This window comes from Desarmillaria tabescens (assembly GCF_030435595.1).
Source record: "Desarmillaria tabescens strain CCBAS 213 chromosome Unknown EV420scaffold_49, whole genome shotgun sequence".
NCBI classification, from domain to species: Eukaryota; Fungi; Basidiomycota; class Agaricomycetes; order Agaricales; family Physalacriaceae; genus Desarmillaria; species Desarmillaria tabescens.
The window spans coordinates 326,547-352,248 of NW_026848348.1; the positions used below are offsets into that span (position 1 = coordinate 326,547).

Consider the following 25,702-nt stretch of genomic DNA (forward strand, 5'->3'; position numbering starts at 1 on the left):
CTACAACTGAACAATCGTAATCTTCCCAAACCCCGACCCGAGGGCGATTCTCCCGAGTTCTTTGTCGTAATCCAACGCCGTCCAGTTATTCAACGGGTTCGAGCACACCTCGCGAACACAGGGTTGAGCAGTGGGGTTAAGCGGGCTTGGGAATATGGCCGCCATGAGCGTCTCACAGCCATCGTGTTCTTCCCAGTGGGAGACCATCGCACGATCATGGGGGCGTATCCATACTGCGGTTCCACGTTTCCCGAGGATGACGTCTGTGCATCGAAGAGCACCGTGCCAGGAGGATATTTTGCTGGTGAGGGTTAGCGGGAAGGAAGAAAGGGAATAGAGTTCGAACGAGTTAAGCTCTGATGTCCAGGGGTTATCGCTCTCGGAACGGATGAGGATGGAGGTTGGTGTTGCACTGGCGCCATCGACCCAGCCGAAGGAGTGGGAGGCAATGGGAGAGTGTGTTTGCCCGTGTAGGAAGGGTATGGTAAAGTACAGGTTGATGGAGCGTGCGTGGATGACGAGAATGGTTGGAGAGGTGAAGACGATTTGGATACAGTGGTCGTACTGTGAGCACAGATGAATAAGCAAGAATTAGATCAGCTAGCAACGGTTACCTGCATGTCTCCTCCTTCATCCAGGTAGGCCCGTTCGTTATTCTTCCAGTTGTAGATCAATGTCTTGGAGAAGTTGTCACTGAGGGCTACGATATCACCAGTCAGGGTGACAGGCCTGAAGTCGATGTCGAAGGAGCGAATTTCGTGCAGCCTTCCATCGTCGTCCAGATGCAGGAGCACGATCCTCTGTGATCCACACAAGTTAGCGATGGGACATCAGAACAACAAGCACTCACCCATCCAACGCCACAGCCATACTAGTCTCGGACTCTGTATCCGTGTTCAGCTTCACCCCAGTGAACAGTGCGCCTCTTGGCGACCACTCTGAGGACTTGTGCCCCCGCGCGATATCCCATATTGTCAGTACCGACCAGATTCCTTTCGATACGGTCAGCAACCACTTGTGCTGTCGGCCTGGTATGAATTTGACTTCGGATACAGGCGACCCGGTGAAACTCGTCTCGCTCGTCGGCATCAGAGGAGTCAGCAAGCCATCGAGACGTGAGTCGGTACGCGTGAAGCGTGTGTTGCTCAAGATCTGTGTCATCGATGGGAGCGGGGTAGTCATTGGAGAGGATATCGAGTTTGAATGCGTTTGTCCAGATGATGTGTAATCTTGTGAGCGCGTTGAACCGTTTGCATGTCTGTCATTATTAGCAGCTAGGATCATTGGGTCGGGAAATACTCACTTGTCGGAGGAGGATGATGTCAGGAACGGGAAGAAACGCGATAACTGTAGATCAGGACATCATCAGGTAAGTTGTATGGTGCGTCGTTCATGGACGTTGCAGTCCAAGGTAACTGTGCGGTTACGGGCCGAATAAACCAGTGACTAAGCCATTCCCACCACTTGCCTACGGCATTTCCGGAAATTCCGATTTCTTCCTGCTACACCCACCGAGGAAAGAACCAATGGTCGGTACTGCAATAGTCGCACCGCGGAGACCGATGTTGTGCACGACTCGCCCTTGCTTCACTCTTTTGAAAAAAGAACAGCGACATCATAGGTGCCCAGCCCATGTTCGTACTAAACGATTACCAGCCCTTTCTCACAGCTTTCCAAACAACAGATTCATGCTTGACCGCGCACGCAGATAAGATCTTCCTATTTTATTTAGATGAGAAAATAAACAATGTGGCTTCCGTGGCTCGCAGCATAAAAAGCTTCTTATGCGAGCTCAAACCGTGGCAAGAGAACTTACCACTAAGTACCTCAATAGCTCCTATGGTACGAGAACTCAATTAAATGAATGTATACGCTCCATTCTTTCACGCTTCACTCGACTACCAACAGAATTGTATCTCAAGGCGATCTAGTAAATATGGTCGAACGTCAGCTCTGGTCCGGAGCCAAATAGTATATGTTCTTCTAACGTGCCTCCCTCGCTGAAACTTTATCACACCGGCTCACTATTGCCGTGCGGGCGCCATTCACCAGTGTCCAAAGCCAAAAATCAAGGAAATAGCGTAAAATGCACCAGGGGTGAATCGAGCCCTACTTAAAAGTTTACCATTGTGCCGTGTGAGGGATATCGATTCATTACTCATGAAAAAAAGCAGGTCTTACTCCAAGAGTTAAGATTTTGTCGGCTAACTAAAGGGCGATAAATCTACGGGACCAGATGTACGGATAAATATCTTATGGGCGAAGAAGCATATGTTCAATACAACGGGTGTATATTGTGAGATGGGAGGAAAGGGAACGTTAAGAGAGCCTGTAAATATCATCAGAAAGACGGAAGCTGAACATAGGTATCAGGTGAACCACAGGGTTTCTACGTTTTTGGAATAAAGTCGATTTTCGGGGTATGCCTTACCGCGATATTGTGGGGATATTCCAGCCTCACCATCGGTCCTTTGAATGTCAATGAAGTAGAACGTGGGATGGTATATATCGAGGAACCTGCAAACATAAGCTGGAAAAAGTGCTGACGATAGAATATGAATACATTACCATATGGCAAAAACCTGCAGGGAACGCAAGTATTAGTAATAATAAACAGAGTGACTGACGAGGAACTTGACTCTGCAGAAATAGAATGGGGTAGAATTTATGATAGAATCGCCTGGCCTCGGATGGTAACCGCGCCTGAATGGCTGGGAAACTGTGAACGCCAAATAGCTTAGAACTCGTGGATACGTGCAAAGAGGCGCAGAGAGCACCAATGGATATAGATTCGTACATTTTGGAAAATTCAGCAGTCATGGAATACGTAGCGAGCCCCTGCGATGAATATTAATAGATGGATTCAATCTTTAAGTATATCTCGGAGCTGGGTCTAAAATACCTTTCCATGAGAAATCGGAGGGTAAGATTGGAAGGGTTGATCTTCTCGAATGTGAGCGTGAAGGTTGGAAATACGAAGCGAAAATAAGAAGCTGAACAGATCGTGGACAGCACTAAGCTTCTGGCATGTCATCCTTGTTGTAAGCATCGTTCGCCTTCGAAGTTACTCATGCGCGTTCATCTCTTGGCGCGTCTCAGTTTTAAAGTACGTGATGGGGATATATCGAACAAAAGTCCCAGGCAAAGTAATCATATCAGGTTCTTTACGTCCATGTAATTTTAAGCACACGCACCCATTTTTCGCAAAGTACTTAGCCTAGTTGGACCAGCAGACGCACACAGAGTTCCGTCCTTCCCCTCAGATTCCTCTGGTTGTTACTCCCAATTTTCTAGGAAGGGTGACATTGAATTGGTGTCCTGAACGCGATCCTGTAAACTAGAACGTACCACGCCAGTAAATGCTCCACCAACTACTAATCAGAATACCTTCAGACAACCCCATACTTCTTGTCCCTTACGACTACATGAAGCTAAATCATCTTTTTGTTTCAAATTGAAATCCACAAGAAAGGGAATGTAAGAGGCGCCAGCGACGGATGTAGTTGGAATACTCATCGCAAGGATTTTGAGCCTGAACGCCTTTATCTATCTGTTGTGAGCGGATTGACCCGTTTACACGTCTGTAATCTTAGTTAACCAGGATCTTAGGATTAGAAATCGCCTCACCGTGCAGAGGAGAAGGATGGATGTCCTCCCAGGTTGTATCCTCATCGGTGTTTATTCGTATGCAAGGTCTGCTTGTTCCATCGATTGTCGAACGAGAAACGGGTCGAAGAAGATCATTGGGCACAGCCACCGGTAATCTAAGTCTGTTTCGGTCTTTCCCGCGTTTTGATTCGATTGTTTATCTTCTCCACTCTCCTGTCGCATAGGGTGCACAGATAATAGTGCCTTTCCCTTTTTTACATTTGTGCTGAATTATTCCATGACGAGCACTGCCATTCTTGGGAGTACGAGTCCGACTCCAGGTCTGTGATTTTGATTCCGCTCAGCACACAATGACGGACACATGGTCTCGGGTCACTGCGTTATAAAGCCTGTTACCATCGCATCCACTGGGAAGTATAAAGTGAATAACCCCACTTCGTGTATCTCACCAATTTTTGCTTAACAAATGACCTTTGCGACCTTTTCATACCATTGAAACGCTCAAGAAATTATTTAATTCAACAAAAATGATGTTAATGATACCAAAATTCTTCAGGAGTGGCGGTTGTACTAATCTGGAGTATTCGCTAGGCTAACGTGTCGAGGCCATGTTCTATGGACATTTGATTGTACGTATGATGTGTCAACCACGCCGACGACCACACGACCATGTTCCACACGACCATGTAGCCATGCAGCCAACCACACAAAAATCCTCTTTCCCGGTCTTAGAGCTGCTGGCGACGGAGCTACTGCTGCTAGCACCTGGAGTGCTCAAGCCAGCATGACCCGGAAAGGGGGAGGATGGAGCCTGTGGATTGGCATCTGGAGTCGAAGGCCGTGTGATATCAACCGGCGGAAGAGTGGTATTGGAAGGTGCAGCATCCGGGGCGTGAGGTACATCTGGCTCTGAAGACGTAGTACGATGTTGAATATACACCCCGCTTCCTGGCTGCCCAATTATTCCATCTTGCATAGCTGTCGAGCAGGGGGACAGGTGGCGGATGGGAGTGGGGTCCAGGGCAGCAGTCCTTCTGCCATGTCTCGATGCATGCATTCCAATCCTTGCGTCGGTAGAATTCAGGCCGGAAGCGATACGTGTCGATTTGCTCCTGGCAAGACTCCCTGAAAGAGAACCTTTTGAGATACGGGCACCCAGCATCGAAGAACGAAGTATCTCACCAGGAAGTGTAAACGCCGGGCTTGATGCCTTTTTTGACGATGTATAGTCGAAGCTCTTCCATGGTACAAGATGCATGGATTCTATCAGGATAGAACGGCGGATTGCAGGGCCCATGGCACTGCAGGACATTTTCCGGGTTGGCAAATAGTTGAGAATTATTCTGGTCGCTCGCCATTGATGAGGAGGGTCTGTCAAAGACGAGGAAGAGGGAAGTAACGCACTGAAAGAAAGACGTTCATGATGAGAATGGCTATTTAAAGCGACCGATTGGAGATTTTGACATCGTCTAGCATGTATCATCAGTCAATCAAAGGATGCGACACTGAGGACTGCGCTAAACGATGAAACATCAAGTGAAGTCTTCCTTGACAGATCGACCGTGTTGCCATCAATTTATAGTGATGATGGATCTAGCGGTTCACATAATTCTTCCACCGCTTGTGCATACATATCTGCAGAGCTGAATTGATGAAGAAATACCCGCGTCGAGTGGATAACTGCGATAGCAGTGCCAGCAGCCATGGCGATGATAGATACAGTCAGTGGTCGATGAGTTTATGGCTTGGCATAGATCTTTCTGGCCCACGAATGTATAGCTTGAAGATAACATGTCTCCGAGTCCCTGACACGTCGCTCAGTATACGTGATGGGATTCCGAAGGCAATGACATGTTCCTGGGTCTAGATGTTGTTCAGCATGGGTGCAGAATGTAACCACATAAATGGCCATTATATGCGGCACATTGTGGGTACTATTGAGACAAAAGGTACATGCACACAATTTTGAAACTAAGAATCCGGACACTTTCTATTTTTATGCGAAGAGAGATTCGACAGCGATCAGTATTAGGCACACCCATCATAATTGTGGTTTTCAGAACTATTTTAGGATCAGGGATGATTTCGAGAGCTGATGGTGCTATTAATAGAAACGGCTGAAGGCGTGCGGTTATTACAATACATGCCGTCTATTAGTATAATATTATTAGTGTCTGATTTTTGGATCCCGATGGTGGGTATGTCTACTTGCTACATTACGTTCAACTCGAAGGATAAGAATTTTGATGTTATGCGTGTTTTTTCTTCCCTGCTGTCCGCAATTAATACCTGTCCGACTTTTGGTACGCAAGTCGAAGTCTGGTAAGATTTAGCTGCAGGACGCCTTCGTGGCGTAGTGGATACAAGTACACCTTGGGTTCGAATCCCAGCAGAGATATATAGTAACATTGGCTTTCATTTTATTACTCGCATCAAGAGGGACCTGCACCGTCGACTGAACCTTTTTGTCGACATGACATCAAAATCAAACTTTTCTGTGAGTGATAATTAACGTTGCTTGGCTTGGGTGGTGCTGAGAGCAGAATGAAGCTTGAGCGATGTAGTTACTTCTCTCGGCTCCAATTTCCACGCCGATCCACTATTGGTGCTGGCATGGGAATGCTTGCTCGTCTTTCGCCGGAGAATCACACTTTTCACCCTTCTTATTTCGAACAAAAAAAAAACGAAAAAGTTACGAGTTTTTGTACCTTGAAATAGCACCTTGGCGGAATCGAACCACGGAAAGACGGGGTACGTATCGAGCTGCATGCAGAAAACTGTACTTGAGACCTTGAATAACGTAAAGAAGCCAAAGGCCCAGCAACTGGATGAGTATAACGGAAGCGAGATCACGTCCAACATGGTAATGCTCGACTTTTCTTTCCGTGCAGGAAGAAAAAGAAATCCGGGAGATAAAAGACACCTTCAGAAGGGATTCGAACCCCTGATATATGGTAGTGGAAACGACGTAGCCAATACACCACGAAGGGTATATAAAACCCAGACCCTTCCAAGTTCTTCACGCCGCCATGAGTTGACCCGGGAATAGGACTGCGATTGGTGCTTTGCCGCTGTCATGCTCCTCCCATGGCACGAATGTGTGAATGGATGCATACTGTCGTTCTCTACCTGCCGAGAACAATATCAGTGTATTAGAGCGCAGGACGACGGGATGCTGTCTCGCTGGAGGAAGGTGTATAGGCAGGCATGTTCATTCATAATGCACGACGGGATAATTTAGAGCTCGCACGAGAGGCTCAAGTGTTGTCATTCTCGGACTAGATGAGGATGGAGAGAGCGCCGTTGGGTGCGGATGAAGGAGCACTGACGCCATCGAAGTGGTGGGGTATCGTAGAGGTGGAGGTCGGGGCAAAGACGACTGGTCGGGGAGAGCGCAGCGTAGAGGTTGATGGAGGCGCATTCAGAGGGCTAGGATGGTGTGTGCGGTGAAGATGGCTTGGATGTAGCGGTCGTACTGTGGGCACCAGATATGAATAAGCGTGATTAGAAGAGCTAGAGTATGCTTACCTGCACGTCGCTTAAGCCTCGCGCGTGCCGGTCTCCCAAGGATGTCGACGGCGAGGCCAGATACTGTAGTTGTTATAGTGGATTTTGTGCATAGTTCACAAGTTGTCGAAATACAATCCCCGAGTTACCTGAAACCTAAATAAGTTATCCGTTGTTCATCAGAGCAAAGAGTGCTTACCCATGCAATGATACCGCCACAATCGACTAGTCCGCGCAATATCCCAGACCATCAGGGTCGACCTGGTACGCGTAGCATTTAGTTGTGGACGCCGTCCCAGTCCTCGACAGCAGGCGAGTCGGAGAATCTAGAGTAGTTGGAAACCGTATACTGGGTAGTCAGCAGAAAGAACACCAAAGCGTGGATGTGGTCGTGTAGCTTTGTGAGCTGTTCGCATTCAGGAACCAGGATCGTATACCAATGACATACTTGGCATAGAAGGAGGGGAGTAAAATGTGATGGTGTTCGTCATAGAGGACTAGTATGATTACGTGCCTGTGCGTGGGACCGACATTGTGCACGATTCGTCCTTACTTCGCACGATGACAAGAATGTAGTGGATATAGGCAATGTTAAGCGAAACGAGCAGTGGTCGGCGCAGGACTGTTTTGTTGATCAATAGGTTCCCATGGAAATGCATCGAGCTGAGACTTCTTCCTTTCTTTCTTTCTGGCAGCTGATACTAAGAACATCCGGCATGCCTATGAGAAGGAAGATGATGGACCCATCATGAAGCATACGTGATCCCAGAACAACAACCAGTTGCTGCGAACGGAGCTGGTGAGGTTTTCCCGATTCCGAAGGTGCGGAAGTTGAACATCCCTGAACAGAAAAAGAGCATGCATTCCTCTACAACAGAAAAATGGCGATCTCCCCAAGCCCAGTCTTCATCATAATCCAACGCCGTCCAATTGTTCGACAAGAACGAGGACTTGGGTGGTGGGCTAGGGAAGATAGTGGTGTGTTCGACCACGGTCGGGGTCTGGGGTGAGGATGACTTGCATGCAATGGTCATACTGTGGGTACAGTTGAATAAGCGAGTTTAGAATAGGTAGAGGATAGGTACCTGCGTATCGTCTCCTTCATCGAGGTAGCCGTTTTCACAGGCCTTCCAGATGTAGGACAACATTTTGGAGGGGTTGTCGCTGGGAGCTAAGTCGTCGGCTGTGAGGTTGACTGGGCGCAGGTCAAAGTCGATGGAGTGGATTTCATCCAGGGTTCCCGTTGTCGTCCAGATGCAGGAGTATAGCCTACATAAGTTAGCCGTCGTTGACATCCATCCAAGATATTTAGGTTCCGTGTTGAGTGAACAACGTGCTTCTCCGGAACCACTCTGAGGATTGGTATCCGCGTCCGATAACGCAGACCATGAGGACAGACCAGATTTCTCTTAGAAACAGCTAGAAGACGGTAGCATTGGAATATGGAGGTTATGGTGAAGGTAGTCTCAGGGAGAGGAGAGCCAGCGGGGGGCGGATCGGTAGGCGTGGCACGTGTGGTGCTCGAGATCGGCTTCATCGCAGGAATACGGTTAGTCGTTGGAGAGGATGGTGAGTTTGGAAGCATTCATCCATACGATGTAGAGTCCTGTGAGCATGTGGAAACATTTGTGCATCTGGGTTCTCACTGTCAATGACGCATGCCGGGAAGCAGGGGGAGTCTTACCTGGCGTAGTCATTTTTCTTCGCCATCATCGCGTCATCCATCAAGCCCACCCAATCAAACAGCGCATTAACCTCATCACTATTGACCCTGACCCTTCGACCCTTCCTATACCACCTACAACGTGATGATTCTTCGTCACGAGGATATACACCTGCGAGGACCAAGGAACGCAAAAGGAACGTCGATATATAGCTCTGTGACAAGATCCGGTTGATGTTTATCGTCTTGGGAAAGGATGTTCCGTGTTTTATGCTGGTCTTGAATAAATGCTGGGGAGCGCTAAGTAATCTAGAAATAAAATCAGTTATCATGTCGCCAGAAGCGTACCAATATAGCTCACATCACTGGATTGCTTTTATCTCGATCAGATGTCCTTCTTGCCAACTTGGAGTTACAATCTGAGGAAGAAGGGGATCGCGCGTCTCCGCACAGTGAGGGAAGCAAGCAAAGACCGGAATTACGAAATAACACCAATCAAATGCCCACGTGAGGTACAGATGTCAATTTCCAATTCTTCCACCCTCTCTTGTCGTGCAATCTTTCAAGGAATTGCTCCTGCAAAAGTCTTCAATGGATGACTGATCTACCTGACATTCCGATTCTCACCATAAATGCAGGATCCCATGCATTCTTCCGATCTGGATTTTTTATGGCCAGGGGGTTTTAAGGCTGTTCATCAACATTGTTCAGGCCATCGTTACTCGTTAGATTCATCTACCTTACGCATGGCTGATTGTACCACCCAAATCCAGCCCCTTGACCAAGCTAAAAATACCATACACGAAGACTCTTACCCTCTGCCGGCCGCCGCGTTGGAGGTGCCGTCCATCTCCTCGGTCTCCCTTTCGTTCATCGCCACTCTCTCCTCATTGGAAACCGTATGTTTTTATCTCCAGTTTGTGTAGGTCCATGGGTATTCATCATCAAAATTGACTTCCGAGAACATCTGAGGATTGTTTTGAGCGACCAGAAGAGATACTATCGCCCTTCAGGGAATGGACATGTACCCTTACCGCCAACCACACTCCTTCCCATGAGATTGGTCCGAACCGACGAGTCTGAAGGCAAAGCAGGGATTGGAATTTGGCCGCGTTTCAGAAATATTGACTTTCTCATTCTTGATGGACTCTTGTTCTCCTTTCGAGGACTTTCGCACGGAGAAGAAGAACTACCCAAGAACCGGCGAGTATATGCATCTCCATACATATTAATTATTTCGCTGCGACCGAGTCCTTCCTACTCCGAGTCTGCGAGTCGCATCTCATGACTCTTGCAAAATTGGACATATACATGAATTGTCGTCGGATTAATTTGCTATCACATCAGGTTGCTATCCAATACACGTTGATATCATTCCACCGCCTACGACGTGTGGCCCGTAGATGTTGCGCGAAGAGGAATAAGTACTGCGCCACTTCTGTTCTTGTGGTGTCAGCCTTACCCGAAATGAACTTGCTCAGGCCAGGAAGGAGAAACCGAGAGCAAAAAAATAAAATGTAGGGTCGCCAAGATATCTAAGCGACGTCGGATTTGAGAGAAGGTACTCCTTTGTGTAAATTGGATTAGTCTCAGCCAAGCTCGGATCTTGAAGGGTTGACCCCACTGAAACAGCGTCCCGCTTCGACGACCTCGAGGTGTTAGGAAATCACCTGTTTGATGTGTCTTACAACCTCAACTACTATTTCCGACGAGTTGGAAGCAGCTAACATTGTGACCGAGCTCGGCCGCTGGGACTCGCAGAAATTCAGACTCCCACTCGCGTACCAGGTACACTGTAACAAGCGCGTGCCCAGTCCGACAAAAATTGATCCGCCAAAATTCATAGCAACCGGATCATTAGATTCAGCGGCCGTGTGGATCTAGGTCTCAGCATCGAAACACGGATATTGATATGAGAGAATTATACAGTGTGGTCATATTCTACAAGTAGCGCCAGGAGAATTGGGACTCGGGATATACCTGTCAAACCCGAGAAGGTCAGTACTGACTTCAATGTTCATGGATATTCGGACTAATAACCACCGATGCCTAATGATGCCAGATGTGGTCCACGCTCAGAGAAGCATCAATACTTAAGGTTCAAGGGGGAAAAAAAGGCGCATAAGCCAAAAAGAATGCCCTGCACGAAGCTACGCGACAAGTGGAGTCCAAGCACAAAATACTTGAATGATGAAGAGACGAACCCAGCCGACGAAAAATAGATGTTGGGACTGGTCATTGGCATGAATAAAGAGTGGCAATCCTGAATGTATAAAGGCAATTCACAAGTAGGTACTATGCACTCGGCATCCGTTTGGCCAAGTCTGCGACTTCAAGTCCAGATCCTCAGGAGCCAGAGACATCATCGCTGCTGGAATCACCACCCGTTGGGTGTGGTGACCCTACAACACTGGATCCAGGACGTGTTGCTGCCACGGTGGATACTAAAGCAAGCATGGAGACGGGGAGGCGGTCCTTCCGAGAAACGGATGTAAGCCAGCAGGTGATTTGTCTAGCTGTAAGCTGTTCAGATCCCCTGGGAAACAGTCAGTAATGAAAGATGAGACACGGATCCTACCTACATTTATGTGACAAAACGAGTCGAGTAAGCTGTTAGAACAAGCTCCGACATGTGTCGACAGGGTATAGAGTAATCATAGCAAGTCGGATGGAAATCCAAATAAGCTTGTTTTGGTCTGGAAAGACGCTCTTAAGACACATCATATTCGCCTCCCAGCGCAATTATCATTTGGACTCTTCTATTAATTTACAGCTGTCAGTAGCCAGGTGGCGTCCAGAGTTGTTGAGCAATGAACGCACCTATCTCGGTAAGGACTATGCTGTATATTTACACCCCTAACGATCGTGAATATCACCACACACAATATAAATCGACAAAGTACAAGTGCTGTTCATGCCCTCACTGATAATCTCTACTGTTACATGACGAGGCGGTCGATTCAAGGTCCAATATCAGAGGGGCGGATGACCGAACATGAGAACAAGGCCCCACAGTTGTCTGAATTCGGCAAAAATACGCACCCGTGGGTGTGTCGCCCACGGTCCATTTTCGCGTTTTCTTTCGTGCGTACAGCACCTTTAATAATGAACAGAAACTCCGATTTAAGATGGGGTTCCACCCACAGATACTATCGTTCCTCGCCTCCACGTGGTTGTCACAGGTCATGATCATTTTAGCAACCGAGCGGAGAAAGAGACCAGACTGCTTCGAGATGCGGTATTCCGGTGACCAAAGAAGTTTCAACGGGCGGTGTGCCCATCCCCCGAGATATCTGATGTCACAGAACCTAATAGTATTTTGAGCATAGTCGAAGACTACTAGACCTGCAGAATAGAGCAACGTGTGTGCGTAGCAATGTCAAGTTTGAAATCATAAGCACAGGACAACGAGGATGATCGACGATATACAATATAGGCTACAAAAGAGGAAGTAGTATGATACAAACTCATCTATGCCAAGAAAGAACATACGAAGAAGTAGGTGTAAGATCTTGAAGTCATGAAGTGGGCAAGGACGTTGGATCCTCCATGTGGGGGTCATCCTCAGATATTGTTGTAGCATCGCTGGAATCAGACCACCCCAACAAACAACGTGTATTCGAAAGCCGATAAGGCTTGTACTGGTGTTCTTGTTGGTGCCGGGAAGTACGGGCAAGTGTCACCGCGTTGATAGATACACTGGCCATGTCTTTATCTCTGCCACGCTCAGTATCCCAATGCTCCTCGTATTTACTCGGGAGCGGTAACCGCGTCTTTCGGGTGGTTTCTCGACAATGCCGGTTCTAAATGATGCCTGAGTGATGATTAATGCTGAAATGAATATCAAGGAGGAGTGGTCGCTCGGGAAAGGGGATGTACGCCAATAAACGATGGTCAACCCTTTCTTGGATGACGTTCATAATTGTCTAAGGATTTTGATTGCATACTCGCATTAAAGACTCGAGTATATCCATCATCGAGTCTAGAGAATCCCAGTGATTTTTTCTGGTGTGCGCCGATCGCTCTGGATCGCGTTCGTAAGAGAGGTCTCTCAGGAGCTGAAGAGTCCTGGTCTCAAAGTGCTCTTTGCCGTCAGAAATTTTCATATTGGAGAAGCTGAACTGAGGGAAGCCTATGAGTAAATTGTCCTTCTGTAGCTCTTGAAATGCGTTGTACGCCTTGAATAAACTTTTTATCAATATGCATTGCAATGCTGACAAGCGCATGCATACCAATACACGGTCACGAAACTCAACATAACGGCCACCCTTTGGTTCCATGACAATTCCAACAACTTCATCATCATGAACCATATGGCCTAGTACCTTGAAATGTAGGTCCAAGTTACGCTGCCGCAAAGCGTCAAGGGAGACCATGGTCTTCTGCATGAACCTCAGATAGTGATCTTCGTGCCCATACCAGATTTCTACAAAGAGTCTTCAGCAGTTGTAGTCACAAAATAATGTCCAACTGACCGACGTCCGTGTTGTTCCACCTTCCTCTCCGATTCATGTCATAGGTCCACTCGTTAATTTCAATTTCGCGCTCATCGATGAGGCGCTCCCAGGTCAGATGAGTAACTGTAAAGGTTGTGGGTCGTAACAGTGTCGGTACCAGACAATGTCCATTCCTTCGAAGGACCAAGAAAACCGTTGAGCTTTGCTCGAAATCAATGGTGCTGATAAGAGTTTCCTGTGATATCGTCAGAATACAAAGCATCATCTTTGATCATTGACTTACGATTAAGCCAACGAAGTGGTGGACTTCAAGCTCATGCTCTGACTTATGTTGCCCCACAATGTGCCGTTTTGGAGCGAATACGCGCAGAACATGCCCATCTCGAACAATGACATGTTCACTATCATTGTCGCCATCCCCTGCCAAAAACGCTACACAACATCAGGCAAAGATAAACGCTGGATCTGTACACTTACAAACGTGTGCTATCGCATGGGGAGGAACTTTGATCGTGGTTCCACGTTCTCAGAGTCAGTGGGATGGCCAGGGACAACACTTCGAAGATGTTGTTACTGTCTCACATCCAGGAGAACAAATCTATCGATGTTCCTGAATATATACAGCATCCTGCTTGATGGACAACGCCGGGCTGAGATGGACCACCCCTTGAATGTCCATGTGGGTCCTTGTTTGAGCTTTACATCAACGGTTTATTGCCTTTCCAGGTCGTAGTGTATGTTGGGTGTATGCGTTCTTCCAGCTTCGTGATTTGCGGACTAGCATCGTGTTCTCAAACCTCATTTTTACCTTCACCCCCACAATGGCTCACCATTTCCAATGCTGTCTAGCTATTGCATTTTCTCCTTTTCTGGTTTTTTTGGCGTCAAGCAAGGTAGAACAGGGCGCTTTATATCTGTGAGTCCAATGATCTTAGTCCTCGTTAAAAGTAGATTTTTAGGTAGTAGCGATGCTTCACCTCCGTACCATCGAACGGTATTCCTCTATGTGCACTACCTATGTTTATCAGTGTCCGAAGTGCACCTGCACATGGAGTATGCTGTCTCGCTGTGCCGCAAATTGTGTCGATAATGGAGGACAAGCATCCATCGTTAAGGGTGCAAAATCTCTGTGTAACAGTTGCGCTGGAAGATAATGATTCTGGAACTCGGTAAGGCATCCATTCTGCCGATCCTCACAGCTCCTTACTGTTCTACTTCAGAGCAATCTTCTCTTTCTTCCTGTTTCATGATCTCACCTGGCTTTTTACATCTCTGACACTCTATGTCTTTGGTTCTCCTGTCTCTCTTCAAGTTCTTCTGGATCTCTTTGCTGTCACTGCTTCTTTCACATATCTCTTCATGGTTAATGACTGCCCGCCCTCCTGGAAATGCCGACAACTATTCTGTAATGGCAAGTGAATTTTATCATTGCAGATCGCCTCTCATTTATTAATAAAATGACAGACTCGCCACACTGAACGTCACTCTCTACATCCCTTAGGCATTTTCGCCAGTCAACTACCCTGAAGATATCTTGAATCTAAATTCCCGATACTATAGAATCGCACACCTCACTGCTACCCCTTAATGGTGTGTAAATGACGCATCACTTGCCTTGGCTCTTAGCTGCTAGTGTAAACCTAATCCTTGCTGCTTAATCTAACATCGTATGTCAACTAAGCTATTATGTAGAAGATGTAGAATACCGTTTGCCAGTAGATTCTAGACCCTTTTTAGTATACTAATTTTGTTGAAAGAGACTTATAATAATAATAATTCTTTCCACGCGCTGCTCAAAGATGATGTCGGTAGTCTCGGGCCCCAAAGCGCTGTGAACGTTCATTTTGTAATGAGCTACAACTCGAGCGATCTACACAACCAGCACTATTTTTAGACCCGATCGCTCGATCGTTTCAGTTCCTCCTGTATTCAGTTCTTAATGACAACATTACATGTCTGCAATTTGACTAGAAATCAAAACCTATCTCTTCGTCAAAGTTCACTAAGGTACTATAACCGAGGTCCGAGTGTCGCTGGTCGTGCATGAGATCAAGTTGCCACATTGAAAACAGACTGGCGAGAGCGGTGATTTTAGGCTTCGAAGGAGTGGGAGTGACAAAAAGATAGGTCCTTTAGCCTATTGGCAGTCAGAGTTTGCTCAGCTTTCGCTACTGGCTGTTCTACTGACTCCGCCGCTCTTCATCAAAATTGAATGTTACCATTACATGCAATGGTAACTAGGGATGTCCACCGTACCCGTATACGGGTACGGCCGTAAAGTGTACGGGCACTTGACAGGTACGGATGACCTGTAACCATACCGTAATGGTGTTGCCTGGGATGCTTGACGGTACGGTACGGCCGTATTACGGTCATACGGTTGTTACGGGTATTTCAGCAAGGAATGACTGCTAGAATCAATATATATAAGCTATGACTTTTGACTTTTATCAAGAATAAGAACATACTTTCATGATTCTTCCGATAACTGATACAGCCTAATTAGCGTTGCCGAAGAGTTTTCAAGGAGAACGGATGTCATCCCGCAAACAGAACCAGGCTCTGTTAGCCAAAAAGTCTTCAATAGCACGCACTAAGAGAAAATAATGTCCAGGCTACTTCTTTATGAGCACACAAACAAATTCTTGGTCAAAAATTGAGCCGCATTGTGGGTTCCTGAGCTTTTGTGCACATACCCGTATTTACGGCCGTAAAACCGTATTACGCTATGGGTTGTACGTGCTGATGCCGTACCGCAAACTGTACCGTAAAAAGGTTCCTCGAAGGCCTGACGGTACGGGTACGGCACCGTATATACGGTACCCGTATCCGCCGTATGTACGGGGATAACATGGCTTTTTACCAAATTAGGAACGAGAGCGCCCTGTTCGCACATCAGCGCTGATCCTCTCACGTCGAAGTGCTACACACCGTTGACAGCTTCCTTCATCCACAGAAAAATCGCGCTGTTAAGGATTAAACACCCACTGTTTTTCATTGCGATGAGAAAAACGAGGCTGGTCTGTAGGTCCGAAGAAAATTCTGCCACCTGCCACCGTATAACCCGATGACCAATATGGACAAAATACCACTGTATTTGTGGGGTAATAGCATACCGCCCATAACAAAATGACTCATCGACGCCGTGACGCAACCCTCGTAGCCGGGCACAGCGACAGGGCTCAAAGTGTCAAGCCACCTTCCCGCCAAATTACCGTCAGCATTGTTGAGATTCGAGCACGGGAGGGAACGAAAATGAGCAACTCGTTTATACCTAGTATGCCGACATGGTGGCAAACGGTAAAGAAAAGAAGACTACGGGTACGGTAAGTAACGGGTTCGGAGCCGGTTGATTCCGACGGCTCGTACAGCCACAGTAACTCTAATAAGCATTTCCGATAAGGTACCCCTGATAGAGCTTTCCTCGATCACCATCAACCTAGATAAGGTATAGATAGATGTTAGCGAATTTGACAAGACCTTGACAACATATATAGTCCTTAGAGAGACTGATGAAGCCGTCACATGGGCGAACGCTGCCGACAAGATTGAATTCTCCCCGTGCTGAATATCCATGGGGAGCGATATCAATATATAGCAAATAATAGAGTTCATTGACTGTACCTCGCCTGTTATGATGATGTCACAGAAGAGTCTCTGTTCGTCTGGCTGAAGGCGATGTGCTCTCTGGTAATAAAGAGGCTCCTTTCCACCAGGTTCGCGAACTTCAAGTCCGTCGTGATCGTCTTTGATATGAATTCCGGTTGGAAAATACGACCTCAAGGGGTCCCCGGGAGATAAGGGGTCAAATTCATTGATACTTACTAGTCGGCACTAAAGAGCCTGCGTAGCCAGGAGGTGGAGTTCGTGAAGCTTCCATGTTTGACGAAGTTTGACCACAAGACTTTTCTGCGAAATAGGAGGTGGTGCTCCAGACAAAATCGCCGCATATGCAGTAAATTCGGTATACTGTTCCTCTCATCATTTCGTAGATTATTACAAGAAACGGGAAAGACATACAGTGAAAGTTACTTCCAAGCACCTTCAATACTAAGACCTTATGATGATATAAATGACCGTCGAGACAACCTAATAGATATTGTGTTAGGAGGCATCAAGAAACCGAAACGAGAACCTGGCAAGAGGACGTGACCGATGGCTAAAAGCCATGATTTCGTTTGCCGTACCATTTTGGGTGCCAACTACAGAGGCATGATTCGGATAAGACCTCGAACAAGATGCAAAAAAAAAAAAAAAAAAAGGAATTGCTGAAAGATTGCTAATTCTTCGACCGGGACTCGAACCCCGGTAAGCAGTACAGGATATGACCCACAACGTCACGAAGGATTATTTGGTTGTCTTTTATAGTGATGCCCATGGTGCCTTCAACGAGAGACAGATGGTTCTTGTAATGAAAGTACGACTAAAACTGAAGCAGGAACCTGACTGATACCCCGAGCAAGAGGACATGACCGATTGCTAGGAGCCATGACTGTGTCTGTGGTACCTAACCGAGCCTGGAGAGTCGAGAATGTGGATAAGAGGGTTCGATAAGAGCTCGAGCGAGATGATACCAAAAAGGGTCCTGGATAGGCAACTTCATCCTCCGACTGGGACTCAAACCTAGGGAAGCAACGCAGGGTAAATCGTGCACAGTACCACAACGTCACGACGAAGTATCCCATTTCTTGCTCAGAGCTTCTCTTATACGTTAAGTAGGTCGAACAAGATGGTGTTGAAGTTCAAGCACGGGAGGGAACGAAAGGGGAAACTCGTTTATACCTAGTATGTCGACATGGTGGTAAACGGTAAAGAAAGGAAAACTGCGGGTACGGTAAGTAACGGGTTCGGAGGCGGTTGATTCCGATGGCTCGTACAGCCATCAGTAACTCCAATAGATGGTGTGAAAAAGAGATTTCTACGGACCATCCTTCGACCGGGACTCGAACTCAGATAACTAGCATGATAAGACCACAACATCACGAAGGATTGTCTGAACAAGCCACCTTTAAATAACACGCACGTGACGCAAAGTTGAAAGGCAGATAGCCTAGTAATGAAAATATGGTCACTTGCACGAGGCATGATGCGTACGCGGAATCAAGCTCAGGCTCATGCGCAAAGAAGAAAAAGATTACAACAAAATTTAACCCTTCCAAAGGGATTCGAACCCTAGTTTTGGACGTCACACACCCAGTACGTCACGAAAGACATGGATTATGCCTACAACTGGACAACCGTAATCTTCCCAAACCCCGACCCAAGGGCGATCCTCCCGAGTTCTTCATCATAATCCAACGCGGTCCAATTATTCAACGGGTTCGGGCACACCTCGCGGACACGAGGTTTAGCAGTGGGATTAAGCGGGCCGGGGAATACGGCAGCCATGAGCGTCTCGCGGTGTTCTTGATCCGGGAAGGTCATCACACGATAGGGGCGTATCCATACAGCAGTCTCACATTTCCCGAGTATGACGTCTGTGCATTGAAGAGAGCCGCATTGGGAGGCTATTTCGCTGGTGAAGGTTGGTGGGAAGGAAGAGATGGAATAGAGTTTGAACAAGTCAAGCCCTGATATCCAGGAGTTATCAATCTCGGAGCGGATGAGGACCGATGTGGGTGTTGCACTGGCACCGTCGACGCATCTGAAGGAGTGGGACGCAACGGGAGAGTGTGTTTGTCCGTGGAGGAAGGGCAGGGTAGTGTACAGGTTGATGGAGCGTGCACGGATGACAAGAATGGTTAGCGCGGTGAAGATGACTTGGATGCAGTGGCCATGCTGTAAGTGGATGAGATGAATAAGCGATAGGTAGAACAGTTAGCGAATAGTTACCTGCATGTCTCCTTCATCGAGGTAGGCTCGCTCATCCGTCCTCCAATTATAAATCAATGTCTTGGACAAGTCATCGCTGAGGGCCATGATATCACCAGTGAGGGTGACAAGGTGAAGGTCGATATCGAAAGAGTGAATTTCACGCAGCGTTCCATCGTCATCCAGGTGCAAGAGCGCAATCCTCTGTGACCTACACAAGTTAGTGATGCGTCGTCAGAATAACAAGGACTCACCCATCCAACGCCACAGCGATACTCGCCTCAGACTCTGTATCTGTGTTCAGCCTCACCCCAGTAAACGGCACGCCTCTCGGCGACCACTCCGAGCACTTGTGCCTGCGCACGATATCCCAGATCGCTAGCACCGACCGGGTCCCTTTCGATACAGTCAGCAGCCACTTGTGTTGTCGGCCTGGTATGAATTTGATTTCGGATACGGGGGACCCGGTGAAACTCGTCTCGCTCGCTGGCATCAGAGGAGAGTTTGCAAGCCATCGAGACGTGAGTCGGTACGAGTGAAGCGTGCGTTGCTCAAGGTCTGTATCATCGATGGGAGCGGGGTAGCCATTGGAGAGGATATCGAGTTTGAATGCGTTTGTCCAGACGATGTGTAATCTTGTGAGCGTATTGAACCGTTTACATGTCTGTCACTATTAGCACCTAGAATCTCTGGGCTAGGAAAGACTCACTTGGCGGAGGAGAAGGATGTCAGGAACGGAGAGAAATGCGATAATGTAAATCAGCACATCGTTCGGTAAGTTGTAGAGTGCGTCGTTCATGGACGTTGCAGTCCAAGGTAACTATATAGTTACGGGCCGAATAAACCGGTGACTAAGCTGTTCCCATGGCATTCCCGAGTAGTCGGCGCTGAGATAGCCTTCGGAAGGTCGCAACATCGACTGTGAACGACTTGCCCTTCCTTCATGGTATGAGAGGTGCTCTGCAGCAGATTGATGATAGAACGTGCTCCCTGTTTTCGACTTATCCCAGAGCTGCAAATCGTCTCGCAAAAATAGAACTTTGATTGTCCACTGTCGTGTTCCCGCTATACCTCAGTCTGTAGGCCCGTAGACTGAGATGCTATATATATTTCTCTAACGCGATGATGCGCCATTATCCTGACCCAAAAATCGAGGAAAAAGCATGGAGTAAGCTGTGATATGTGCATGCACCAGAGGGGAATTGAACCCTACATGAAAGTTAACCATTGCAGCAGTAGTGCCGTGTGATGGATAACAAGAACACCTCATTTAGTCTTCGTAAAACCGCGACTGCAAAGGACTCTCAATGGGCAGGGCGGTTGTCCTGAGGCTTGAGCTTCCACGACCAGGTGAGATTGAGATTCGTGCTCGTTAACTAATACTCATTAAAGAGCTTGGACAGCACAAAATTTGAACAATTCCTTTTCCTTCCTGCTGTAAGTATCGTTCGCCTTCGAAGCTTGGCACGTCTTATTGCCGTTTCAGACTCAAGCATTTGGCGGGAATACTTATCTCGAACAAAGATCCTAGGCAACGGAATCATATCAGGAACGACAAGTCTAAGAAATTCGAGTATACGCGTATTATTTTTCCATTGCAGAGTAGTATAATTGAATCAGCATACGCACCTAAAATACCTTCTTTCTTCTTGTAGTCCTCACGTCGTTGCTCTCAATTTTCAGAGAATGTCTTGAGATCTATCGCCATTGCGTCAACTTCTTGAACTCAGCCTTATAAACAAGAACGGACCACTCCACCAAATACGAATCAAAATCCCCTTTTCTGTTCCTTAAGACTACAGCGAGCTGAATCACTTTCTTTGCCTCGAATTCAAATCTACGACTCGGAAGGAACTGTAGAAGGTGCTCCATACTGTGACGGATGTTGTTGGATGAACTCGGCAGCCTTTCTAAACGTTGTTCGGCCGTAAGGCCCATACCTGCACCCCTACGAGGAGAGATGAATATTCTCCGGCATCTTTTCCTAGAGTTCGCTCACCGAAGTCAGACGTTTGTAAACCTAGGGATTGCATTAGAATTTAGACGCTTTCAGCCGGTCCTAGTGAGGATAGAGTCATCAAGCCCCCTGGGAGGCCTTCATGATGCACCGTATTGAAGTTAACGTCTACCAAGGGTTCAAATCCCATTTGAAGAATATGACCAAAGATCGGTAGCTTTTTATTTCCTGTATTACTTGCATCAAAAGGACACCTGCTTCGACACTTTCGTTTGAGTGAAGGGTCTGTTCTATGACAATTTTAAATGTTCAGCGATCCCAATTTTTGAGGGGCGGGCCCCCTCTCTTCAAACTTTGTTATACACCGGTTTCGATGAAAGCTGAGATCGATATAGCTAGATAGTGCACATAGTACTAGGGAGCTACGGTGAGACGTGTCGATGGATACCTTCCGGCTATAGCTCCTACAGATGGTGGCAGATATGATTAGGTATTAGTGCAATGAAAAAAAGGATCAGTTCAGCTTCATAATCATTTGAAAGGGATTCGAACCCTGATAATGGACATAAGTAGTGTACCCAGTATGCCACAAAAGACTACAACTGGATAATTGCAGTCTCAAAAATCAAAATATATTTTCCTTGATATCCAAACCCTTACAAGGAGACCCCTCTAGCTGGTTGGCAGATCGCGAACTTTTTATTACGGTTAATGGATACCGAAACAAGGACAGGTGACATTTAGCTGTTCAGTCATGTACAAGTATTCCTTCATGACATAGTAGTTAGGTCTACCAAGTACGACTTGGGTTCGAATCCCAAGGGAGGAATAATCGAGCGCAATGATTTTGTTTTATTCCTCATAATTAGGTACCTGTACCATCGACTGAATTTTGAAAGCCTGAAAGGTTTTGTCTGACATCCGAAAACCAAACTGTCCCTTGACAGAGACATGCGAAGGAGCATAGACGCTGGCTTAGCATTTACGGTATTGATGGCTCTTGTGGCTCCGATTCCTTCCTGACCACAGAAAGAACGAACTATTTGCGCTACGATAAATGTGGTCGATAAGACCGATATTTTAAGTGTTTCCCTTTACTACACCATTCGAGGAAAAGAGATTATTGTTCCTCAAGAAGTTTACGGTCAGTTTGTTGGTCGCCTCTCGCCTCTACCTCTAATAGCTTTCCCGTACTATTTACTGAATTAAACAGCTAGTACGAATCGTCCTGGAACAGGATGTTACATACCCAGTGCTACGTAGGAGAATACCCCATGGAATACGCAGAGATCAATTCGTTCATCTGTGTACGGTGCCGACATCTGGTGCTTATCTCTTTCTGTAGGAAAAAGAAAAGTCAGCCCGGAAAAAATTCGACTCCTTGCATTCTTCCCTTAGCACAAGGCCCTGAGGAGGGTGGTTGAGTTCCATGACTTGCGAGAAAGGGAAGCAAAAGCTCGACTCAAATAGGGTCATGACCACGACACGGAATCGAACCATGCATGGCGTCTTCTCGCCTCCGTTGATTCATTGAGGCTTCATCAGCAAAACCCAGAATACGTCTTTCCCGTCTTTTGGGTCTTGCACAAGACAAAAGACAAGAAAGACCGAAGACCAATTGTCTTTACCAAGTAAGGTACATTTTCTTAGCAAGACCCTTCGCAGCTTTCTAGAGACTGGTTTTGTCGTGAATAAGATAATAATGATTAACTCAAGACCAGAAATTTCGTGCGAAGACCAGGATAAATTGACAGCATAGTATGTTACAGTACAAAGAAAATGCCACGATTACACTGAAACGATGCTACCCAGATACACGAACGTCAGTGCCAGCCACGCGCTAATCAACAGCCATTACAGACTCGGAGTCTGACAGTCCATCAGCATCACTCGGCGTTGCAGTGACAGTCACGCTCCCAGCCACATTATCCTCCTCTGCCGACTCATCTACAGTGCCCACACTCCCTCCACAGTCTCCCGAGTCCTCGTCTGAGTCCGGGTCAGGAGGATCAGACCTGAACACGATGTCTGCCTCTTGTTCAATGATGTCTGGTGAGGCAGACCATGCAGATGTCGACATTTTGCGCCTTTTCTTTGATGTACTGGTCTCAACAGCCTGCTTAACTTCGGTTAGCAGCTCGATCCACTTAGCATCGTTCCATGAATCCAACGTTGCTTGGTAGATTGATACACGCTTCGTCTTGACGCTCTTTTTCCGGGCATCCTTGCCATACTTGGCGCGTTCTGCTGGGTTGAGAGCGAATTCCTCTGTGACGTTGTCGAAATTTTGCCTCGAAAATGTGGGAGCAGTGGTATTAACGAACACGCCAGTAGTCCACATAGAAATCGCACGCTCGACCTGCAGTGACATTGATTCAGTCTTATTAGTAATAGATCACAAGCGAAGAAAGTCCTCGTACCGCCTGCCCTGTAAGTAACAGTGCACCTTTCGGGTATGGAATTATTGAGAGATTGTTCATGGGCCCCAGTGCCATGAAATGGGCCTCAGCCATGACCCGAATAATCAACTCGTGACAAAAGATTCCCTAGTTGCACGCTGAGACAGCATGAATCATATGAAGAAGGGGACCTACCCTTCTCTTCGCTCCATCGTTCTTCCAAACTTTCCACATAAACGGTGGGCTAGGACCACTGACGTTTCCCTCTGGAGATGTTGACGTGATCAGGTATGCCATATATTGGCCAATGAGCTCGGGTGTTGAGAGCTGATCACTGTGTTCTTTGATGAAGGCCTCAACGGCCTTTTCTGCCTCGACACAAATGTCATGACGAAAATTAGTGATCCGATAATTGGCCTGGCAGTAAACGAAGTGTTAATAGATGGCCAGAAGATAAGAGCAACATACCAGGCTCATCCATGCACCCTTCTCTGCCACGCAGTATTCAGTCCTTCCAAACTCGATGTCAACTGCCTCCTGAACATCCTCGACAGATAGTGAGGCCCAAGGGGTCACTGATTGCCCCACCTTCTCGCGAAGATAGGGAACGATCCACTTGCTGAAAGCATCTTGAGTGCCATCTGGCAAATGGTTCGTCGTCCATTTGTTCTTGCCACCTCGTGCCTGTCTTGCGGTCATCATCAGTGGACCCTCTTTCTTGACTATTTTGACAGTGACATCCTGGAATATAATAGTTAGCCTGTAGTTAATAGTACAAGCTCTGAAGATATACCACCACACCCGTCGGTTTGCGGTCTGTTAAGTTTCCCTTGGTCTTGACGATGTCGACAAATTCAGGCTTAATGTCTTCATCATCTTCGACCATGCCGCCAGCTCAAACAAGTGAGTCATTTTCTTCGTTCATGGTATCTGTAGTATAGAATGTAGCATCAGCATAGCAGCAATTGATTGAAGACCTCATGAATACATACCTTTCTTTCCAGCATTGTGAGGTCCATCCCTGCTCTTCTTCTTCTCCCAGTTCTTTGCTAACTCGTTGGTGGGTTTTGCAGTCTTAGTGGAATTTGTAGTTTTGGTATCGAGTTTTTTCTTCTTTGTAGGCGGTACTTGCACCTCCGGAGAAATTGATTCGTCTTCAGAACACAAGCTAGAAAATCTCATTATCAGCATGCATTGACAGAGACAAGATATAAGAGATACACGACAGGTTTGTCCAGCACTGCGTCATCAATGACTCGACTCTTGCGTTTCAGGACGTGCTTGGGTGCCATAGTAGTTTCCACTTTGGGGCCAGATCCTGATATCAGCAAAGAAAGCTTCGGTGTGGCCACACCCTCATTGGTGGACCGACTGTTGGCGATAGCAGTGCGTGCAGAGACTTTGACTGGCCTGCTGGTGGGCTTTGGTCTCAATTTGGTTGGATCTTTCAACTCGGCATTAACGTGATCTCCAGATTTATCATGAGGTATGTGCTCATCTGACTCTTCATGTGATCCATCACTGCCAACAAGCACTTGGCATGCGCCCGTGCTTGGGTCTTCCTCACAAGAAATGTCTGCTTCGCTATTGTGAGTAGTGGAATCTCATGGCATTAAAGGTACTGACTTTGCTGGTTTAGCTCTTGGGTTTCTTCATTTGCTGAAGTCACTGAGATCTCTGGGCGTAATACCTGGCTCGACGGTGGTGGAGAAACAGTGAGAGCAAGCTGAGGATTTTGAACATCTTTGACTGTAATACAAGAGGAGTAAGCACGATGTCTCCCGCTAAAAAAACATTGAACTGACCCGCTCTCTTCCTAGCTGAAGGAGCATGTTTTTTGGGGCCAACAGGGTGGTTCACTGTCAACTCTCGAGCAACATCCTCCCGACGAAGCGTATCCTCAAGGATAGCAACATCTACCTTAGCCTTGTCCCTCTGTACCTGTAGCTTAGTGCTATCTGCCTTTTTTTGTGCCTGTTTCTTCAGCTTCTCTCCGACAGTCTCAACATCATCCTCATTCTCCCAGTCGTCAACAGTTCCGGGATGACTGTCTTTGTTACCATTACGCAGCTGCATCCAATGAGCCACGGGTTTCCCTTTCATCCCAGTAGGAAGATCAAGAGCTTTTTTCGAACGGGGAGGCATAGAGTATTATGAGGAAGGTGGGCAATGAAAAGGTGAGTAGGCAACGGCACCCTGCTGTGTCACGTCAAGTTGATGTTTTTTTTTTTTGCAAAGTCCGAATGACAGTGCAATTTATTCTCCGCCTTTGGCTGCATTCAACCTCATCAATCTACTT

At 47.0% G+C, this 25,702-nt stretch overlaps 9 protein-coding genes across 9 annotated transcripts; 2 read left to right on the forward strand and 7 right to left on the reverse strand.

The window, feature by feature from the left end:
- On the reverse strand, window positions 1-1,182 carry EV420DRAFT_1648396 (uncharacterized protein; the record flags this gene model as incomplete). Its single annotated transcript, XM_060478154.1, has 3 exons — window positions 1-564; window positions 615-798; window positions 851-1,182. 3 exons carry the CDS (start codon window positions 1,180-1,182, stop codon window positions 1-3), a joined length of 1,080 nt encoding a protein of 359 aa, XP_060325585.1.
- A 3,026-nt stretch (window positions 1,183-4,208) lies between these two features.
- Window positions 4,209-5,023, reverse strand: EV420DRAFT_1572168 (uncharacterized protein). The gene is made up of 3 exons (XM_060474348.1): window positions 4,792-5,023; window positions 4,550-4,734; window positions 4,209-4,518 (listed from the first exon to the last, which is right to left on the reverse strand). Exons 1-3 carry the CDS (start codon window positions 4,965-4,967, stop codon window positions 4,253-4,255), a joined length of 627 nt encoding a protein of 208 aa, XP_060325586.1. The 5' UTR covers window positions 4,968-5,023; the 3' UTR covers window positions 4,209-4,252.
- Window positions 5,024-6,026: 1,003 nt separating this feature from the next.
- On the reverse strand, window positions 6,027-6,645 carry EV420DRAFT_923107 (uncharacterized protein). The gene has a single exon (XM_060484002.1). It carries the CDS (start codon window positions 6,469-6,471, stop codon window positions 6,118-6,120), a length of 354 nt encoding a protein of 117 aa, XP_060325587.1. The 5' UTR covers window positions 6,472-6,645; the 3' UTR covers window positions 6,027-6,117.
- A 1,062-nt stretch (window positions 6,646-7,707) lies between these two features.
- Window positions 7,708-8,411, reverse strand: EV420DRAFT_1648398 (uncharacterized protein; the record flags this gene model as incomplete). Its single annotated transcript, XM_060478155.1, has 3 exons — window positions 7,708-7,804; window positions 7,876-8,132; window positions 8,202-8,411. 3 exons carry the CDS (start codon window positions 8,409-8,411, stop codon window positions 7,708-7,710), a joined length of 564 nt encoding a protein of 187 aa, XP_060325588.1.
- Window positions 8,412-10,456: 2,045 nt separating this feature from the next.
- EV420DRAFT_1484315 (uncharacterized protein) lies at window positions 10,457-11,001 on the forward strand (the record flags this gene model as incomplete). Its single annotated transcript, XM_060470059.1, has 3 exons — window positions 10,457-10,567; window positions 10,709-10,776; window positions 10,842-11,001. The coding sequence occupies 3 exons, from the start codon at window positions 10,457-10,459 to the stop codon at window positions 10,999-11,001; spliced, it is 339 nt and encodes a 112-aa protein (XP_060325589.1).
- Window positions 11,002-12,705: 1,704 nt separating this feature from the next.
- EV420DRAFT_1717448 (uncharacterized protein) lies at window positions 12,706-13,915 on the reverse strand (the record flags this gene model as incomplete). The annotated part of the gene is made up of 7 exons (XM_060479717.1): window positions 12,706-12,957; window positions 13,012-13,205; window positions 13,255-13,471; window positions 13,520-13,668; window positions 13,714-13,740; window positions 13,819-13,834; window positions 13,859-13,915. The coding sequence occupies 7 exons, from the start codon at window positions 13,913-13,915 to the stop codon at window positions 12,706-12,708; spliced, it is 912 nt and encodes a 303-aa protein (XP_060325590.1).
- Window positions 13,916-14,518: 603 nt separating this feature from the next.
- Window positions 14,519-16,141, forward strand: EV420DRAFT_1484317 (uncharacterized protein; the record flags this gene model as incomplete). Its single annotated transcript, XM_060470060.1, has 8 exons — window positions 14,519-14,651; window positions 14,797-14,826; window positions 14,994-15,073; window positions 15,208-15,243; window positions 15,309-15,450; window positions 15,478-15,534; window positions 15,851-15,971; window positions 16,012-16,141. 8 exons carry the CDS (start codon window positions 14,519-14,521, stop codon window positions 16,139-16,141), a joined length of 729 nt encoding a protein of 242 aa, XP_060325591.1.
- A 2,318-nt stretch (window positions 16,142-18,459) lies between these two features.
- Window positions 18,460-19,846, reverse strand: EV420DRAFT_1277012 (uncharacterized protein; the record flags this gene model as incomplete). The annotated part of the gene is made up of 4 exons (XM_060467995.1): window positions 18,460-19,014; window positions 19,069-19,258; window positions 19,302-19,711; window positions 19,757-19,846. 4 exons carry the CDS (start codon window positions 19,844-19,846, stop codon window positions 18,460-18,462), a joined length of 1,245 nt encoding a protein of 414 aa, XP_060325592.1.
- Window positions 19,847-22,844: 2,998 nt separating this feature from the next.
- EV420DRAFT_1717449 (uncharacterized protein) lies at window positions 22,845-25,548 on the reverse strand (the record flags this gene model as incomplete). Its single annotated transcript, XM_060479718.1, has 9 exons — window positions 22,845-23,363; window positions 23,425-23,550; window positions 23,599-23,820; window positions 23,872-24,144; window positions 24,197-24,297; window positions 24,396-24,571; window positions 24,625-24,979; window positions 25,030-25,152; window positions 25,209-25,548. 9 exons carry the CDS (start codon window positions 25,546-25,548, stop codon window positions 22,845-22,847), a joined length of 2,235 nt encoding a protein of 744 aa, XP_060325593.1.
- Between the last annotated feature and the right edge of the window lie 154 nt (window positions 25,549-25,702).

What these genes read in the sequence shown, in the direction of transcription:
- EV420DRAFT_1572168 (XM_060474348.1), bottom strand. Translation starts at nt 4,967, where the DNA reads ATGGCGAGCGACCAGAATAATTCTCAACTATTTGCCAACCCGGAAAAT. An exon ending in CCCGGCGTTTACACTTCCTG is followed by an intron (nt 4,735 to 4,791) that starts GTGAGATACTTC and finishes GTTCTCTTTCAG; the next exon opens with GGAGTCTTGCCAGGAGCAAA. An exon ending in TTGGGCAGCCAGGAAGCGGG is followed by an intron (nt 4,519 to 4,549) that starts GTGTATATTCAA and finishes CTACGTCTTCAG; the next exon opens with AGCCAGATGTACCTCACGCC.
- EV420DRAFT_923107 (XM_060484002.1), bottom strand. Translation starts at nt 6,471, where the DNA reads ATGTTGGACGTGATCTCGCTTCCGTTATACTCATCCAGTTGCTGGGCC.